The sequence below is a fragment of the Phoxinus phoxinus genome, assembly GCF_949152265.1.
Source record: "Phoxinus phoxinus genome assembly, chromosome: 14".
NCBI classification, from domain to species: Eukaryota; Metazoa; Chordata; class Actinopteri; order Cypriniformes; family Leuciscidae; genus Phoxinus; species Phoxinus phoxinus.
In genome coordinates this window covers 33,775,189-33,796,250 of record NC_136889.1, presented here as the reverse complement: position 1 = coordinate 33,796,250, position 21,062 = coordinate 33,775,189, and the positions used below count along the sequence as shown (strand labels likewise).

The following is a 21,062-nucleotide window of genomic DNA, read 5'->3' as shown; positions in this document are numbered from 1 at the left end:
GGAGAGTGGGTGGATGGATGATGGATGGATGGATGATGGATGGATGGATGGATGGATGGATGGATGGATGGATGGGAGAGTGGGTGGATGGATGATGGATGGATGGATGATGGATGGATGATGGGTGGGTGGGTTGGTGGGTGGATGGATGATGGATGGATGGGAGAGTGGGTGGATGGATGATGGATGGATGGATGATGGATGGATGATGGATGGATGGGAGAGTGGGTGGATGGATGATGGATGGATGGATGATGGATGGATGATGGGTGGGTTGGTGGGTGGGTGGATGGATGGATGGATGGATGGGAGAGTGGGTGGATGGATGATGGATGGGAGAGTGGGTGGATGGATGATGGATGGATGATGGATGGATGAATGATGGATGGATGATGGATGGATGGATGGATGGATGGATGATGGATGGATGATGGATGGGAGAGTGGGTGGATGGATGATGGATGGATGAATGATGGATGGATGGATGATGGATGGGAGAGTGGGTGGGTGGATGGATGGATGGATGATGGATGGATGATGGGTGGGTGGGTTGGTGGGTGGATGGATCACCATCATTCACCATCATCCATCCATCCACCCATCATCCATCCATCCATCATCCATCCATCCATCCACCCACCCACTCTCCCATCCATCATCCATCCATCCATCATTCATCCATCCATCATCCATCCACCCACTCTCCCATCCATCATCCATCCATCATCCATCCATCCATCATCCATCCATCCATCCATCCATCATCCATCCATCCATCCATCATCCATCCATCCATCCATCATCCATCCATCATCCATCATCCATCCACCCACTCTCCCATCCATCCTACGGAGAGAGCCAGAAAGTTTGTATAGTTACATGATACTGTTCTGTAATCGCTCATAGATGTATCCTAATCTCGCTGTGTGTTTGCACATCTGTGTCTCCTGCAGCTGGCACCACGTATATATTTGGGAGAGATGGAGGTCTGATCACATACACATGGCCACCGAATGAGCGTCCGAGCACGCGAGCGGACCGGCTGGCCATGGGCTTCAGCACTCAGCTGAGAGAAGCAATCCTGGTGCGGGTCAACAGCTCCTCTGGGCTAGGGGACTATCTCAAACTACACATCGTAAGTACACCATTTAACACAATTTTCTATGGAAAATGTAAAAATTATATTCCAATATAATCCATTTATTAATGTGCACATGGTTATTTACACAAGAAAGCAAGGCATATACAAGCACTGCCATCTACTGGTCTACTGATCTACACGAACGTTTGAAACAACAGAGGCGGGAGTTTTTACTCTTTCATGCGTGTCTGAATTCCCTCATTCAGTGTTCACCATGCACCCAATGATAGTGTCACTGTTGCAGTGTCAGCTCAACCATGGCCCGTGGGTGAATATGAGTTCCCGGAGTTTCTCCTCTGCTGTGTGTCCGATGGCAGCAGAAGTATATACTCATCACACACAAGCAGAACCTCTGGAGAGATGCACTAAATAACACACTTTTTAGACTCAATGCAACAGACTGCACTCAGCAGCAGTCCAAGGAGATTAAACATATACAACACATTTGACTTTTCCTTACACTGCAAAAGTGACAAAACAGAGAAAAAATTTAATAAAACCACTATTATTTAAAGTCCCCCTGCAGTCAATCCCTTAAAACTCATATTTGATCACCAAAATTACACATTTAAATGTTTTTTCCTTGAAAAACAAGTCTTCATGACTTAAAATATCTTGAATGTAACTCGACACCCTTGCCTCATTTAGTATGCTAGGTTCTATGAATATGCAAATGTAAAATTCATCACTTATGAAAACAAATGTAATGTGTCTACAGAAGACAATAGTGTGATTATTAACCTCAGTTCAGTTGATCAGGATGCAGGGCAGAGGTCGCTGAGATGAGTTTTCAGCGTTCTCCTCAGATCGCTGTCCTGATAGTGTTGGGAAGATCATTCCAGGAACAGTGAATCAAATCATTCTTCAAAGTGGTTCCTGAACGATGCTTTTTTCTATACCAATTTCATGAACAGCTGATGTTATATCAGAGGCTGTAACATTAATGTGAAGAGGGGAAAGCTTGACTGTTAATGATAAGCACACTTCACAAGATACCTAGTTTAATGCGAGTTAATTCAGTTTTTCCCATTAAAATCTCCTGGATTCCATTTTTTTTCTGTTTTTTTCTGGATAGATAAAAAAATTGTATTAATCAAAAAGCATGTGTAATTAATTGAAATCATGAAACTGGTTCAATTTAACAGCAATTTATTTACAGTTGAACAAAAATTACATTCTTAATGTTTTTTTTTCTTCAAATTATTGTCTATATTCCATTTTATTGGTTTAATCAAAAACATATCTAATTAATTGAATTCATAAAAACAACTTAATTTATTAATTTGTATACAATAATAGGGCCCTATGAAATGTGTATTTGAATTTTTCTGGTAATCAAATGAAGGCTTTTATTTAAATCAAATATTTTATTCAAATGAAAATTAAACAAGCCCTTTAATGTTTGGGCAAACAAGTCCTACACAACAGAGGCTTACTGTTAAAATGATAATATGGAAGAAAATTGTTTTAATAATAATTGTATTATTATTAGTAGTAGTAGTATTACATTAAGATGTACATTATACTGTACAAGAGTAATATATTTCTACCGCAGTTTCTTTAAGTTAAACCAGACTTTTATTGTGACGGTTGATCGTCTTCTGTGGTGAGATGATAGTTTCTCTCAAATGAAAAGTTGTCAGAATATTTTGTAACGTTATAAATGTCTTCACTGTAACTTTTTTTACTGTGTACTTAACACTGCAACTTAATGCATCTTAGTTCTTACTGACCCCAAACTTTTGAACGGTAGTGTATAATGTTAAAAAAGCTTTCTATTTCAGATGAATACTGTTCTTTTGAACTTTCTATTCATCAAAGAATCCTTTTTTTTTTTCTTTTTTTTTTACTGTTTTCAACACTGATAATAATCATAAATGTGTCTTGAGCATCAGATCATCATATTATACTGACTTCTGAAGGATCATGTGACACTGAAGACTGAAGTAATGCTGCTGAAAATTCAGCTTTGATCACAGGAATAAATTACAGTTTACTATATTCACATAGAAAACAGTTATTTTACATTCTAATAATATTTCACAATATTACAGTTTTTTGTTTGTTTGTATTTTTAATCAAATAAATGCAGCCTTGGTGAGACTTCTTTTAAAATCTTTTAAAATCTTTTGAACGGCAATGTAGGTGATCCTATTTGGAGAGTGAAACTGTGCCGTCCCCACAGTGGCGGGGAGACGAGAAGCTCTTTCTTCGCTAGATTGAGTTGCAGGTGATGTTCTTTCACCCATGCTGAGATGTCTGCCAGTCACACTGAGATCTGTGCAGCTATTTTGGGATTGTGTGGTTGAAATGAAAAGCAAAGCAACTGCACGAGAAACCATGTTCCTGTGTAATGAGTCCCAGTGATGTAGTGAATATGCAGAAAAGGAGGGGTCCTAGAACAGAGCCTTGGGGTACCCCTGTGACAGTGTTGTGCCTGACCGCGTTCATTGAACGATAGTTCATGAACTCGTTCATATTTTGGGCGAACGTGAACTGAACGTACTGTATTACTGCCTGATGAACGTTTCTGTGAACTCGTTCATTCTGGTGTCGGTGAACGACACGCTCTCTCAGTTTAACTTCGTTCAATAGGGTGCCAATAGGGAGCCTTCCAGGCAAAAACCGGCTAAAACCCGCCGTAAACGGCCATAATATGTAGCGGAAAAAACACCCAATCTGGCAACACCAGCCGCCAGTGTCCACCGACTCTCCTGTTTGATCTCGTTCATCAAAATGAACAAAACTTTTTTCCGGGTCATTTCGTTCATTTAAGGGGCTTTAAATGTTATACTATTAACTGGCAAATTCCCCGAACACATCCACTCACGCAATCTTGATCATATTCTGAATTATTAAATAATTATTATGCAGTCAAAAATCGTTTACAGGGAACATAAATAATTACTTTACCTTCCGAGTCTTTCGTTCATTTGTCACGTGACAGACTCAATGAATGGATTCATGAACGACTCATCACTAAAATCAAAACTATGAACTAGTTCATTTTTGAAACTGTGAACTATGAACTGAACTAGTTCATTTTAAAACTTGTGAACTGAACTTTGAGCTAGTTCTTGTAGAAAGTGAACTTCCCCAACACTGCCCTGTGAGCAGCGGATGTGCTGTAGATATCTTCTCCCTCCAGGTAACCTGGAAATACCTCCCAGTGAGGAAAGATTCAAACCAGTAACGTGGAGTTCCAGTGATGCCCAATGACGTGGGTGTGGACAAAATCATCTGATCGTTAATGGAGTCAAAAGCTGCAGATCGATCCAGCAGAATTCACTGGGACAGCGTTCTCAATCTGCAGAGCTTCAGTGAGCGATAACAAGGCAGGCTTTGTTGAGTCGACACTTTTAAATCCTGATTGGTTGTTTTCCCGCCCGGTTGTTCTGAGAAAAGAAAGATGAACGAGTTATTTTCAACCAGGTGTTTCTGCTATGACCTGGAGGAGAGTCAGGCCTCTCACTTTCCATGATTTACGTGATTCGAGAAGTTTACGCAGCTGCTTGAGTATGGTGAGGACAGTGCCCGTGAGGAGAGATGTGTTGATTATGTGTGTGAGTGCCAGTAGAAGGAGGAATGGCTTGAAGAAGGTGTGAGGTGATGGGTTGTTCATGAAGCCAGGCTCGAAATTGCGACCTTCACATTATGCTCCCGATAATCTAATCTGTGCGACCTCGATTAGTTTAGGACCATTTGTGCAAGTGCAAATAATTCACGTGGTACGACCTTCTACACATGCACTGGTCGACCAATATCATAAACTGGCGGTTTGTGCTTCAAACACACGATCGCAAGAGGCCAGTTTTTAGTTTCATTTTCTTTTCCAATTGGTGTACAGTTAACGGCACACTAATCTATTAATAAGTCTTAATGAGTCTTTATAAATACATTTATAGAGTAGTAATACTTACAAATAAGTATAAATGGGGCTATAATTCATTATAAGTATAGACTTCATAAAGTGTTACCAAATAGCATTTTTAGCATTTCTTCAGTCTCTCCCTGTTGTACCAGTCCAAACTTACATTATGTTCTGTTTTCTGTGAAACTGAATGAGATTTTTTTTTATTGTTATTATTTATTTTTTGTAATGTGCTTTTTCATTTTGGACTTTTGCTGATTTCAAGCTTCAAAATGAATGCAAAAGCACAGCTTCACTGTTATTATATTGAAAACAGTAATATAATATAACCATAATATTCTTCTGAAATTCACCTTTTGTTTTCAAAGAACAAATAGCGATGTCGCACAGCATGAGGTTGAATAATATTGACAGATTTTTCACTTTTGGCTGAACTTTTCCGTTAAAAAATTGTTTTTTTTAAAAATTGTTATGGAATAAGAAGCAGAATAGTTGGATTATTGGCTGTTTGCCTCATCCGTCAGGTGTGCCGTTCTCCGGCTTCAGATCAGCCGCGCTGAGGAGATCGTTTGAGATCTTGGATCTGTGAGATGATCTGCAGTTCTGTGTGTTTTAGTGGAATAAGAATGGTTAGAAACATTGTGAATCGAGGACACAGATTGTAGATGAATGACATATTGCATCTTGAATGACAGCGGATTCCCATTTCCATCCTTCAGGAACACTGAAGAAGAGATAGTCTGAGAAGTCAGGGTGAATGCTCTTTGCTTTCTGTCCTGTAACTGCAAGCATCTCTTCAAGATAAAGAGTTCTGTCTGCAGTGGCTGTGAATCTGTGTTCAGTTCTGTGCTCATCTGTGATTGGTCATTCATCTGAAAGCTCTTTGTTTTGTGCCTGTCTGCCATCATTGTTTTTCCAGAGCATGTTGTGCGTATGTTTATTCTTGCCGTGGCTCCGTTGGGAAGTCTGTCGCACGCGATTCCCAGCACACCAATTAAACACCTGCCCGCTGACACGAACTTAGACGGATCACACTACAGCCGAGATTAGAGCCGCTGTATCTCACAGACACGCACATGAACCCCAGATCCCAGAACAGCACTGCGACTGGCACGCGAGTCACCCGTGTGACAGGGAGTTTACTCTGGCTCATGAAGATACAGTGATTATAGTCCACATTATTAAACATGTGTGTGTGTGTGTGTGTTCTGAGGTGTGTGTGCTTCCACTGTTAATGCATCTCCTCTCTCATGACTGTCACTGCTGTTTCCATAGTAACTGTGCAAGTCTGTTCTCAACATTGCTTTTAGATGTCGTCTCACCTGTATGGGTTTTACACTCAGTATCCTAAAGATCAAACCTGGATCATAAGAACTCATTGGGGGTTACTGTCAAATTTCAACATTCTCACAGGATCAAATTCATTCTCAGGTAGACTCATAGGGACCAGAAGAAGAAAAAAGTCCCCACAAGACCATGTTTTATAGGGACTTTCTATAGACATAATGATTTTTATACTGTACAAACTGTATATTCTCTCATCTTACACTAATCTGACTCCTAAACCTGCCCGTCACACAAAGCTTGACATCTAGCTCCTCCTCTGGATGTAATGGGCGGAGCTTGACATCTAGCTCCTCCTCAGGATGTAATGGGTGGAGCTTGACATCTAGCTCCTCCTCTGTATGTAATGGGTGGAGCTTGACATCTAGCTCATCCTCTCTGTGTGTAATGGGTGGAGCTTGACTTCTAGCTCCTCCTCTGGATGTAATGGGTGGAGCTTGACATCTAGCTCCTCCTCTGGATGTAATGGGTGGAGCTTGACATCTAGCTCACCCTCTCTGTGTGTAATGGGCGGAGCTTGACTTCTATCTCATCCTCTCTGGATGTAATGGGTGGAGCTTGACTTCTAGCTCCTCCTCTGGATGTAATGGGCGGAGCTTGACAGCTAGCTCATCCTCTCTGTGTGTAACGGGCAGAGCTTGACTTCTAGCTCCTCCTCTGGATGTAATGGGTGGAGCTTGACATCTAGCTCCTCCTCTGTATGTAATGGGTGGAGCTTGACATCTAGCTAATCCTCTCTGTGTGTAATGGGTGGAGCTTGACTTCTAGCTCCTCCTCTGTATGTAATGGGTGGAGCTTGACATCTAGCTCATCCTCTATGTGTGTAATGGGTGGAGCTTGACTTCTAGCTCCTCCTCTGGATGTAATGGGTGGAGCTTGACATCTAGCTCACCCTCTCTGTGTAATGGGCGGAGCTTGACTTCTATCTCATCCTCTCTGGATGTAATGGGTGGAGCTTGACTTCTAGCTCCTCCTCTGGATGTAATGGGCGGAGCTTGACATCTAGCTCATCCTCTCTGTGTGTAACGGGCAGAGCTTGACTTCTAGCTTCTCCTCTGTATGTAATGGGTGGAGCTTGACATCTATCTCATCAGGCTTGTTCGACTTGAACCGGCGCTGCACATACCGATCGATTAAAAAGCATAAGGAACTCTCTATTCGCTCTTACGGTACTTTGATGTCATAAACCGACCGGTCTGTGCAGCGCCGGTTCAAGTCGAACAAGCCTAATCTCTCTGTATGTAATGGGTGGTGCTTGAGTTCTAGCTCCTCCTCTGTATGTAATGGGTGGAGTTTGACATCTAGCTCATCCTCTGTATGTAATGGGTGGTGCTTGAGTTCTAGCTCCTCCTCTGTATGTAATGGGTGGAGTTTGACATCTAGCTCATCCTCTGTATGTAATGGGCGGAGCTTGACATCTAGCTCCTCCTCTGTATATAATGGGTGGAGCTTGACTTCTAGCTCCCCCTCTCTGTATGTAATGGGTGGAGCTTGACGTCTAGCCCCTCCTCTCTATATTTAATGGGTGGAGCTTGACATCTAGCTCCTGATCTCTGGATGTAATTGGTGGAGCTTGACTTCCAGCTCCCCCTCTCTGCATATAATGGGTGGAGCTTGACTTCCAGCTCCCCCTCTCTGGATGTAATGGGTGGAGCTTGACTTCCAGCTCCCCCTCTCTGGATGTAATGGGTGGAGCTTGACTTCCAGCTCCCCCTCTCTGGATGTAATGGATGGAGCTTGACTTCTAGCTCCTGATCTCTGGATGTAATTGGTGGAGCTTGACTTCCAGCTCCCCCTCTCTGGATGTAATGGGTGGAGCTTGACATCTAGCTCCTGATCTCTGGATGTAATTGGTGGAGCTTGACTTCCAGCTCCCCCTCTCTGGATGTAATGGGTGGAGCTTGACTTCCAGCTCCCCCTCTCTGGATGTAATGGGTGGAGCTTGACATCTAGCTCCTGATCTCTGGATGTAATTGGTGGAGCTTGACTTCCAGCTCCCCCTCTCTGGATGTAATGGGTGGAGCTTGACTTCCAGCTCCCCCTCTCTGGATGTAATTGGTGGAGCTTGACTTCCAGCTCCCCCTCTCTGGATGTAATGGGTGGAGCTTGACTTCCAGCTCCCCCTCTCTGGATGTAATGGGTGGAGCTTGACATCTAGCTCCTGATCTCTGGATGTAATTGGTGGAGCTTGACTTCCAGCTCCCCCTCTCTGGATGTAATGGGTGGAGCTTGACATCTAGCTCCTGATCTCTGGATGTAATGGGTGGAGCTTGACTTCCAGCTCCCCCTCTCTGGATGTAATGGGTGGAGCTTGACTTCCAGCTCCCCCTCTCTGGATTGTGCAAGTGAAGGAAACATGTGCTAGAGGTTTTTGCTGCCAAAGGATCTACAAGTTTCTAAATTTCAGTTCACATGTTTTTCCAGCGTGCACTGTCAATGATATATAGCTTTTCAGATTGTGTTTGTCTAACTGTGACTGTTGAAGTGCAGATGGAAAATAGCATTTGCTAACTCTGGTACAAAACATCTTTTCGTAAGATTAGTGTATTTTGTACATTGTCCCTGACAAATAAACAAATTAAATTAAATTAAATCAGACAACATATTATGAGTAATCAGTGCAAGTCATTGATTAAGTTATAAGCTTAAGATTTAAATGTATTTTATTTTGTATATTGATTGTTAATATCAAACAAATATTCCATGCTTGTTCCAGTTATATAACAGAGGGTGGCATAGATTATAATGTCACTAATACAACAACCTTCTGTTTGTTTTTCTCCAGGTCAAAGGTTACGTTACTGCTATCTTTAACGTGGGCACAGATGACATCAACATAGAGGAGAAATCAAAGTTTGTGAATGATGGGAAATACCACATAGTGAGGTTTACCAGAAGTGGCGGCAACGCAACACTGCAGGTGGACGATCTCCCAGTTATTGAGCGATTCCCCACAGGTGAGGACTCCACTACACCGGCCTGAGCTTCACTGGAGGAGTTTCAGTTTGCAAATACTTCGAGTTTGTGTTTGCATTGAATTCTGAACATGAAATCAGAATTAGGCTCTTTTCCACCTGTTAGTTAATGGACTTTATGCACAGCTGCACTACTTCCTGAACTTTAGCCAGCTCCTTTGTTTCCTGTCTGCCATTATTGGAGAAACTGATTAATCCAGGTGTGCCTGATTATTGTTGTTGGTCAGGCACACCTGGATTAATTAGTTTGTCCAATAATGGCAGACAGGAAACAAAGGAGCTGGCTAAAGTTCAGGAAGTAGTGCAGCTGTGCATAAAGCCCATTGGGTTAATGCTCACTGGGTCATTTTGGCCATTTAAAGGGTTAGTTCATCAAAAAATGTAAATTCTGTAATTAATTACTCGCCCTCATGTCGTTCCAAACCCGTAAGACCTTCGTTCATTTTCGGAACACAAATTAAGATATTTTTCATGAAATCCGAGAGCTTTCTTTCCCTCCATGGACAGCAACATCATTGCAACTTTTAAAGCCCAGAAAGGTAGTAAAGACATCGTTAAAATAGTCCATGTGACTCCAGTGGTTCAGCCTTAATTTTATGAAGCGACGAGAATACTTTTTGTGCGCGAAAACCCCTTAAAATAAAGACTTTATTCAACAATCTCTTCGCTTCCACGTCAGTCTCCTACGCGGTTGATGTAGTAAACAATGCAGCACTTCCTGGTTCTACGCCAGAACGCCGGCTCACTATTGGCTGCTCCTGCGTCAGCATCACACGCATGTGTCATGTGCTCACGTGACCAGCGTCGGCCAATAGCGAGGCTCCATTCTGGCGTAGAAAGCGCTGAACTTTGTTTACTACGCGAATAGTGTAGGAGATCTGACACAGAAGAGAAGAAATTGTTGAATAAAGTTGCACAAAAAGTATTCTAGTCGATTCATAACATTACTTTTGAACCACTGGAGTCACATGGAGTATTTTAACAATGTCTTTACTACCTTTCTGGGCTTTAAAAGTTGCAATGACTTTGCTGTCTATGGAGGGACAGAAAGCTCTCGGATTTCATCAAAAATATCTTAATTTCTTACGAGTTTGGAACGACATGAGGGCGAGTAATTAATGACAGAAATTTCATTTTGGGGTGAACTATCCCTTTCACACGCTAAAAGGTGTTGACTACAGGACTGTTTAGAGGTGTTGAATTCATTTATACTTTAGAATTATCATTCATTAACTTGTTGCTCATAATTAAATGCAAAGATAGACTTAATCAGTCCCATACATAGCCAGGCAACACCACATCATGAGGGGAAGTGCTTTTTGTTGGTTTCTAATGATATTGTGTCGGCAGTATTTTTGTGTCACACAACTGGTGTAATGAGACGTCTGTCTTTAGCAAGACATTTTAAGTTTTAATTAGGAATTTCAAACAAAGTTTGCCTTTACCCAGCTGTAGGTACAGTAAAAGTTCAATACATATTCAGGAAATGTTATGTGAATATTAAGTGAATGTTATTTTATGGGTCGTTATAGAATACAGATGGCCTTTGTGCTAACAAGATATGTCTAAATAATCACTTAAAACATGGAAAGCTATTGTCATCTCTTACCTCACGTTCTCTTGAATTGTCAACCCTACCGTTACTATAATTTTAGTAAACAACTGTTTATTGGAATTCCAAATTAAAATTAAAGCCAGCATTAAATTGCCATAAAGACCTAGAATAATATCCTTGAACACAAGTTAGTAATCCTAACATAAATTAATATGTATTCATTATTAATATTTTAATATTAATTTAAAACCATTTTTTAAATTTTACTTAATTTTCATAACATAATTTATGCAATTGTGTAATTTGTGAAATGCTTTAATGCGACACTGAGCATCATCGTTGATGTACTAAAGTAACTTGTGAAGTAATTACTTATTAATCTACTTGAGTAATATTATTTCTCAATAGTTCTGCTTTAACTCATGTGAGTTACTTTTAAGTATCAATACTTCACTGTTCACATTATAAACCACTACAGCCCATACACACATGCATGCGACTGCACAGGGGAACTCTATATTAATGCACCAAGACATAAACATCCTACACTTGCATTATATTTACACAATATTTCTAACATCACTGTAGTTGGGTCATGGACATCAGTCCTCAGTATGTCAGCGACACGGAAGTTGTCTATATCCCATAGTGAGACTCCCTGATCGCTTTTTGGTGTGGACCGGTCCGAGCTGAGGCGTACCATAGTGAGATACCTCACTTCATGTTATCACAGAGCCAGGGTTACGTTACAGTGACCTACAGTTCCCTGAGGAGGGAAAGACACGCTGCGACAGGATCGAGTGCTTCGGGAGATGTTGTCTGAAGCTTATAGAATCACTGCCGTGCTGCAAAGGAACTCGTAGCAGATGCGAAGGAGTCTGGAGAGCTACACACACACGTCTTCTTCTCTACTCAGGGAAGCAGGGTTACATACGCAATCATTCTTCGGAGTAAAAAGAAGTTTGATATACAAAGCTTTTTTAGGGGTAATCCACAATCAGAATCCAAATAACCGGCAGAAGGTCGAAACCACAGGGCACACAATCCAGAGAGCAACAGAGTCCAAGACACCGGCTAACCGGGAAATCCAGGACACAGAGCGAAGAGCGAGACCATGATACGGGAACCAGCTCAGAACACACACCAGAGAGCTTATGAAGCGAACACAAACCAGTTAATCACACACAGGAGGAATACATCAGACCACAGCCGTGTTTCCATTACGGATTTGTGCAAAACTTGTGCGATATTTTCTTAATGTCGATAAAAAACTATTGCGAAAGGACAGCGTTTCCATTAACCGATGTTATGTGTCATTTTTCCTCTCGCGATGTCATTCTAAACATCGTGGCAACGGATGTTGATAAGTTTATGTGTATCGCAGCCACAGCGCTAGCCATTATTATTAATCGAAGTGTGTGTGTTATCCAAGCATTATGTAAGGAATAATTGACTCCAGGCTGTTGAATTATTAGAAAAATAATGCACACCCGATGTGGTAATGCGGTCACAACGCGAAGCGGAGTCCCTACAGTTCCCACACCTCGAAATATTGTTCAGATGATGTATTTCAAGACGTTTGTAAAGTTTTTGTCATTAAAACGCTCTTGTATGTAGGACTAATTCCTTGCGCATCTAAACCCATCCGTTGCTGATTCCAGAACGTCGTTGTAGAGTTAGCGGAGGTTTGTTGTAGAGTTAGCGGAGGTTTGTTGTAGAGTTAGCGGAGGTTTGTTGTAGAGTTAGCGGAGGTTTGTTGTAGAGTTAGCGGAGGTTTGTTGTAGAGTTAGCGGAGGTTTGTTGTAGAGTTAGCGGAGGTTTGTTGTAGAGTTAGCGGAGGTTTGTTGTAGAGTTAGCGGAGGTTTGTTGTAGAGTTAGCGGAGGTTTGTTGTAGAGTTAGCGGAGGTTTGTTGTAGAGTTAGCGGAGGTTTGTTGTAGAGTTAGCGGAGGTTTGTTGTAGAGTTAGCGGAGGTTTGTTGTAGAGTTAGCGGAGGTTTGTTGTAGAGTTAGCGGAGGTTTGTTGTAGAGTTAGCGGAGGTTTGTTGTAGAGTTAGTGGAGGTTTGTTGTAGAGTTAGTGGAGGTTTGAGCCGCTGATAGCAGAGTAATGCTGGACACACACTTCACGACTGACACACTCTCTGACTGTGAAGCAGATTTTAAACACCGCTGTGAACACACACTGAACACACGTATGATCAGTCATATCAAATTACATTCATACCCAGCCTTACAGTAAGTGTGTCCCCGGCTTTATGCAGTTATTAATGCAGTTATGAGAGAGAGAGAGAAGCATGTGCGTCAATATTATTATTTATTAATTCAATCCGTTTTAATTAATTCGTTCATTCTTTTTTTCTATTAGTGATAGTAGACTAGCCTAATAAATGAAACACAAAGCCCTTTTAACAAGTATAGGCCTATCAATAATTATTTATTTGTTATATAATCTGCAATAATTACGAAAACCCGTGCAACAGGACTATCAATTTATTTAAATATTCAGTTTAATTTTCCATTGATTATGTATAGGACTATATACTGTATTTATTCAAATTAAACTGCATGTTTCCATTGAGTGTGAAGTTAGACATTGAACATTGCAGATCAAGCGCATGGGGCTGCAGTTTTTCTTGTTATGAATTGTATCCTATGTGCCGTTATTACGGTTAACTACGCGCAGTGATATGGATCTGTGATGCGGTCAAGACCTGCCGGAACTACTTCAGCCGTGCGGTTCCCTGAATATAATTGCACACCTCAGAACGTCCGTCAACCAATCAGATTCAAGCATTCAACGGCCCTGTAGTAAAATGACAAGGAAAGCACCTTATATTTATACGCCCCTTATTCTTCTTTAAAGAATTATCGACTTTTACATACGTCAGGTGACCTGTAAATGCTCCTTTTTGAATTGCCTGAAAAATCACCTCATGCAAGCGTAAAAACTTGTTTGCGATATATGGGAGTTTTTGAGAAATTTCTGTGTTTTTCTATTGGGCGTATTGTAAATTCGCAATTTAAATTTGTACAAATTGAAAGGTACTGGAAACGCGGCTCACAATGAGTCCAGGCAATGGGTTATGGGAAATGTAGTTGATGATGGGAAAGCAACGGAGACAGGAGGAGTGCCCTCTGCTGGACATCATGTTATATTTGGAGCCAAGGTCATGTAAATGTGTGCAAACAGCTGTAAATGTGCCTTGTAGAAAACATGAAGATCTCTTATGCAGCTTCTGAAGGGCAGTATTAAATAATAACGAAAAAAAACGTAATCTAATTTTTGTATAAATTCTGCATGGGGTTTAAAGGAACACTCCACCGTTTTTTGAAATAGGGCTTATTCACCCTCTTTCCTACATTTAGATAGGTGGACAAATGCATTTTTCTCTCAGTGCATGCATTGTTTTAGTTTGTCAGGGTCGCCGCTAGCTTAGCTTAGCATAATGAATGGAATCCTTTGTTGCCAGCTAGCATGTCCTGAGTAAAAGTGATTAAAAAAACCCCTCTTAATTACTTCTTGTGGCTTGCGTATTCACCACGAGTACAAATAGCGATGCAGATTAAGACTAGGCGATTTCCTGGGCAGATATTGATTGGGACTATATTAGGGTGAAGCACAGGCGAAGCACTGCTACTTGGGCGGAGAGATATCACACAACGCCTGAAATCCCACAACTCAATATCAATATCTGCCTAGGAAATCGCCTAGTCTTAATCTGCATCGCTATTTGTACTCGTTGTGAATACGTAGGCCACAAGAAGTAATTAGGTGGGGTTTTTATTGTATTATTATTGATCACTTTTACTCAGGACATGCTAGCTGGCAACAAAGGATTCCATTCATTATGCTAAGCTAAGCTAGCGGCGACCCTGCCAAACTAAAACGATGCATGCACTGAGAGAAAAATGCATTTACCCACCTATCTAAATGTAGGAAAGACGGCGAATAAGCCCTATTTCAAAACACGGTGGAGTGTTCCTTTAAAAACAAACCTATGCGGTTAACTGTTTATATACACAGTATATCAACTAAAATTGAGTGTAAAATATAATATCTCAACTTAAAAATTAGGATTTAAAATCTTTTTATTTGACCAGCTCTAAATGAAGCCATGATCTTGGATTGTAACCAATGAAATGTCTCTTTAAACTTTAAAGGAAGCATTGATAGCGAACGGCTGGCGATCGCTCGACAGCGATTCCCATTTCGACTCGGTCGAGTAGTTGACGAATGGCTACTCGACAAAGGTAAAAGCACTGATAAAACTTAGAATAATCTTCAATAAGTAGTATGTTGTATGTAAAATAAACCATTTAAACAATAAATTAAAGGAATTTAAATAGATAAATGTAGCTTGTAATTATTGGACACTGTATTAATGTATTAATCTGCATTAACTAGTTTATGTCATAACTTTCGGTTAAAGGGACTGTAGATGTAAGTTTGAATAAGCTTGATATGTAAAATTTAAATGACAGATTGTTTAATGTAATTTAAACTTAAAGTATAAAAACTAAAGGCCTAAATTAAAACAATAATTCTGATTGTATAACTTTTTTTTTAATTGTAGCATGTGTATGTTCACACATTTTTGACGAATAATTAGATAATAGTAATATTATAATAAATAGATAATAATTATACAATCTAAATTAGCATGAGTCCCTTTAACAAAATGTTACATGCAGTTAAGAAAATAACTAAATATCCATTGAAATAAAATAATGTTGATGTGCATGTTTAATCATGTGATCTTTTGAACACTTGTTGTTTTTTCCGTGTTGATTTGAATTGAATTCTTCTTCAGTTTTCTTTTGTTTCATGACCATACCTTTGCATCCAACCCAACTCCTCTTGCTAAAAGGCATATCTGTAATTGTTCATTTGTAAATATTACTATTGTGTTCACACACCTACACACCATTAAACTAAGATTAAAACCAGCCGTTTATAAGAGTATAAAGTTAACATTGCCATGATAGATATATTGTCATCTCCATGATGACAGAAGCCATTAAATAATATCTTTCTCCTCTTTTTCTCTAGGATTTTTTGAGCTGAATATGTACAGTACTCGGCTTTACAAAATCTCACTAGGAGCTAAACCAACTGTTCAATTATATTTATTAAAGAGGCCTTTTAGCAAAGTACCACTTCTTAAAGGAGAACTCCGGGCAATTTTTAAGTGAATCTTGATCGTTATATCTTTGTGAGTTCTGTCTATAGAAAAAAACCCGAACCGGATTGGTGTTTGCAACACGGAGCTGCTACCGCTAATGCCCAGAGCTCACTCAGCTAACAGCAGTTATGGGGCATATTCATAAAGAGTGTGTGTGTCTCTTAACAGACACAACATGCAATTAAAATGTGTGTCCAACATGAACAGGGTCCTTACATGACAACAAGATGCGTTTAGCAACTTAGCCATTGTTTAAATTCACCTAAATAGTGTTTTAGACGGCTAGCTGTAGTCTCGCGCTGAAGTCCCGCGGGAACTCCCGTTGTAGCCGGAAAAGGTAAATAGAAGTGTGCAGGTGGAGGAGCGTCGTGTGTGTGAAGAGTGTGAGGAGGAGCGTCGTGTGTGTGAAGAGTGTGAGGAGGAGCGTCGTGTGTGTGAAGAGTGATGATCGGAGTTGCTCACAAATGAAGAAGAAATGGTTCGTAACGTAACTATGGAGAATATAGAAGATTTTGAACTCATGGAAGAGGCTTTTGAGTTTGATGGTCGTCCTTATTTATTCGAACCCGAGTATACAGACGAAGAACTAGCCTCACACTCTTCAGTCAACAATACCTTTTCCGGCTACAACGGGAGTTCTCGGACGACCGCAAGAACGGTCTGTGTCGAGGAAGAATGGAGAATGAAAGTAGGAGTCCTTCAGGTCGATCGCTGCAAACCAATCCTGTGGCTGCACACATTCGAAAATGCGTTTGGCCGTGAGCATCTTGAACGGAAGCCTGTGAAGGGAACGGTTCAAGACGCGCAGATCCAGGATTGGCCGTAACCCACCGTTTTTTTGGGGGACAATGAAGTAGGGGCTGTAGAAGCCGGACCTCATTGCGGCTGGAGGGACAGTCTCGATCGCACCCTTCGCCAGCAGGGTGGCGACCTCCGCTCTCATGACAGGGGCATTGCCACCGACCATAGTGAAGCGGACTCCCCTGAAGCAGGGAGGAGACCGCGCGAACTGAATCGCGTAGCCGAGCCTGATGGTTCGCGTGAGCCAGCGGGACAGGGGGGAAGCTCTAACCAGGCTCCCACGGACTGTGCCAGCGGGGTCATGCGAACGACAGACGTCCCCTCGGGGGTGCAGCGAAGCGGAATGACCGGCCCGGACGTGGGTGGCATAGCGGCACGGTCATTAGCCGCGTCCTGCCAGAGGAGGCCAGGGAAGGACCAGCGTTCCACAGGGGCGTGCTCTGGCAGGGGTCTGGCGACAGAGGGGGACGAGAGTGGCGAGGCCCGTGAGCGTGCGCACTGTCATCCGAGAACTCTGTGACAGTGGAGGGCGAGAGTGGCGGGACCCGAGGGTGGCGCGCACTGTCGTCCGAGAACTCTGTGTGCTCAGAGATGGGAGTGACAGTTCTTTGGCAGCTCTTGCTAGAGGCCTGGACCAGCCCCACCCTCGTGCATTAGCAATGAGCACCCCTGGCCTGGTAGACCTGAAGGATGGGCAAAGCATGCAGTGAGGTGGCAGCCAGCCCCGCAACTCTATAGATCTCTGCCACCGGAGTAGACAAAAACCTACATGCTTTGGGGTGGGTGGGTGCTTAGGGCCACCACGCCAGTGGAGGCGCTGTGGGGACACAGTTGTGTTGCCACAGAACACTCCACAGGGGGAACCCCAGTGTACCCACTGGCCGCAACCTCATCGAGGGCAGAGAAGGCGGAAGAGGCCGCTGAGTAATCTCATGACCTCTTCATGCACGTCCAGGAAGAAAGGAATTGGGGGCGGCCGACGTGTGCCGGTGCGTCCCCAAAAACCGATCATCAGCCTTAAGCACTTGGGACATGGCGGAGGGTTCCACACAAGCCCAATGCGACTGCCCGGGGAAGCATGGCAGAGTTCTGGTTCAGACTCAGACAATGCTGGCACACCCGGAGGAGGCAGCACAGCCGAGTCTTCTCCAGCGTATTCACGGCCACCTTGTGATGCGGCGATAGACAAGATTTCATCTGCCGGGGCATCGAATGAAATGCTGGACCAGCCCGCGACCTCTGGCCGGGACTGGTCAGCGATCTCATCCGGATACCACACGGGTTGCAATGTGAAGAGGCGTGTGTGGACCGAGGATAGATCGTCGGGTTGGTTCCACACAGCAGCCTCTGATCACCCTGGCCACCAGCCGAAGTATTCCCTCTTGCGGAGAGAATAGATCGGGGTGTGGATGAGGGGACTCTCTCTCGAGGAGGTCATCGAGTCTCGATCGTTACATTGCGATGGTCATGTCTCCGCAATGAGAACATGACGCATCCACAAACAACTGTCTGTGCGTTTGCCCAAACACATCAGACAGCGTCCGTGCCCATCAGCTGATTTAATCTGTGTATCGCACCCAGAAACACACGGGCGAACCGTCTTTAAAAAGACGCGCCGCGTGTAGCTCTTTTAGAGAGATAAAACTCAAACAGCAGTGTTGAAGCGCCCAGGGAGAGACACACGACTGGCAGAGCACTGCGCAGATCGGCAGGCAATATGAAGCTCGCTGGAATTCGCCGTCACACCTGAAGAGTAGCTCGTCTCGAAGAGTGAAGAGAGATGATCTCAGAATGGCTTGTGGAGTGAAGAATGCTCTTGGCTCCGAAGCGAAAAACATATCTGCATGTTGCCAGCTCACTTCCTTTATACCCACATGGTGGGGCGGAGTTCTCTACTGTTGGAAGAGGATAGGCTTCTAAGCGAACCCCCATTTCGTCGTCATTCGACGTAACTCGAAGTGACAACGAAATGGAACTGCTGTTAGCTGAGTGAGCTCTGGGGATTAGCGGTAGCAGCTCCGTGTTCAAGCACCAATCCGGTTCGGGTTTTTTTCTATAGACAGAACTCACAAAGGTATAACGATCAAGATTAACTTAAAAATTGCCCGGTGTTCTCCTTTAAGTGTATTGCCAATGTTGTTTTATGTCTGTTTTCATAAGCATCCCTCCATGGCGGCGATGATACACTGTCGGGCATTTGCATTGGCCAATCCCTGAATAATCACCTTTTCCTCAGGCGTGATTATTTTCATCACTCCATTGTGTGTGTCTTGGGTCTGCACTGGGTTCTGTTGCATCGCAGTAACTGTGTTCTCCCACAGGCCGCCAGCTCACGATCTTCAATAGCCAGATGACCATCCAGATCGGCGGCTGGGAACGAGACCACAGCCGCTCCTTCCAGGGACAAATGTCTGGTTTCTATTACAATGGCTTGAAGGTTTTTAACATGGCTGTGGAAGGAGATCCCAACATCCGAATGGAAGGCAGCGTGAGGCTGGTTGGGGAGTCGCAGTCGTCCTCCATTACACCGCAGTCCAGTGCTACGGTTCATCGCTCGGAGACCTCTACCTCAGTGATGGAGATCACCACCTCCACCTCCTCCTCCTCCTCCTCCTCCAACCCCCAGACCAAACACACCACACCGGGGGAACCCCAGCAGGTCAGAGCCTCCTCTCGCTCTCCTCTCCTCACCAGTTCTTTGTCTCCCCATTGGTATTGTAAGCTGCGCTATACTGGTCCAATCAGGGTTTCCAATAATACGGGGAAGGTTTCTTGCGTGTTCCGTCTTTTCTCATGACAAAGTATTTTGGGTTAAATAAGACACATTCAAATATGCAAGAGGTGGACAGTAACAAACAGAGGTGGACAAAGTACACAACTTCCTTACTTGAGTGAAAGTACAGATACTACTGGTCAAATATTACTCCGTTACAAGTAAAAGTTGTAAAGACAGATTTTTACTTAAGTAAAAGTACAGAAGTACTCGGTTTTAAAAGTACTTCAGTATAAAAGTAAATGTCAATGCAGTGTTATATTATTGTTGCATGTAATACTTACAGTACCGTCTGCCTACCCTCGTATCATGTCAAGTCATCTTCATTTATATACACTCTAAAAAATGCTGGGATGTTTCAACCCAATTTTGGGACAAATATGGACAAACCCAGCCGTTGGGTTAAATTTTTAAACTATATTTTTAACCCAACGTTTGGGTTTGACCATATAGTGTCAGATTGACGTTAATCTGCAACGTTGGACAGACGTTGTATTGTGGTTGAAAATCAGTTGACGTCAGAAACCACCGTCACTCGAGTGCTGACGTCAACCAGACTTTCATTTACAAACCAAAATGCAACCCAAATCATCCCTGACGTTACTACTTTCTACTCAAGGACCTTCACAGAAATGTAGTGGAGTAAAAAGTACGATATTTGTCTTTCAAATGTAGTGAAGTTAAAGTAAAAAGTTTCCAGAAAAAAATATACTCAAGTAAAGTACAGATACTCAAAAAGTGTACTTAAGTACAGTACTCAAATCGTTTTAATCTGACTCTATGAATTAAAAAGGTTCAATATGACAAAATAAGGTTATGTTTACACTTAAAATGGTTACACCAATAACCAATACACAGTCTATCTCTCCAACCAGTTTTTCCAGTCTTACATTGGTATCCCTACCCCTAACTTATCGGATAGTGTCTCGACATTCATGTCGCGAACATCTTAAAGGATTTAGACCAGCCACTTTACACATATCTGATCCTCCTGTCTTCTGGCACAGGTGTAGGTTACCGGTGTGTAGAAAGGCCAGGTACAGTAAGAGTTTCGTTCCTGTATACGAGCTCTAAACACATAGCAAATCGGCCATTTATACGCCATGTTCAGGAGAAACTCGAAGAATTAGAATATGGTGAAATTAAAACCTGAAACTAATATATTATATAGACTCATTACATGCAAAGTGAGATATTTCAAGCCTTTATTTGTTATAAATTGGATGATTATGGCTTACAGCTTATGAAAACCTTTTCACAATATTCTAATTTTGAATTTGGGGTTTTCATAAGCTGTAAGCCATAATCATCACAATTATAACAAATAAAGGCTTGAAATATCTCACTTTGCGTGTAATGAGTCTTACATGAGTCTAGTTTTTCGAGTTTCGCCTGTATGCTCTCTTGTTCTTGTTGTTGTT

At 42.4% G+C, this 21,062-nt stretch overlaps 1 protein-coding gene across 4 annotated transcripts in view; it reads left to right on the top strand.

Annotated features, from left to right (window-relative positions):
- Positions 1–21,062, top strand: part of LOC307010241 (neurexin-1a-like) — a 152,395-nt gene that overhangs the window by 125,377 nt on the left and 5,956 nt on the right. For 3 of the 4 annotated variants that reach the window (XM_079634756.1, XM_079634753.1, XM_079634754.1), the window contains 4 exons: positions 954–1,135; positions 9,142–9,313; positions 15,046–15,135; positions 19,190–19,527. In XM_079634756.1, the coding sequence (XP_079490882.1) occupies positions 954–1,135; positions 9,142–9,313; positions 15,046–15,135; positions 19,190–19,527 (782 nt within the window). The remainder of the gene's footprint in view (positions 1–953; positions 1,136–9,141; positions 9,314–15,045; positions 15,136–19,189; positions 19,528–21,062) is intronic. The other variant, XM_079634755.1, reaches the window with a different exon arrangement.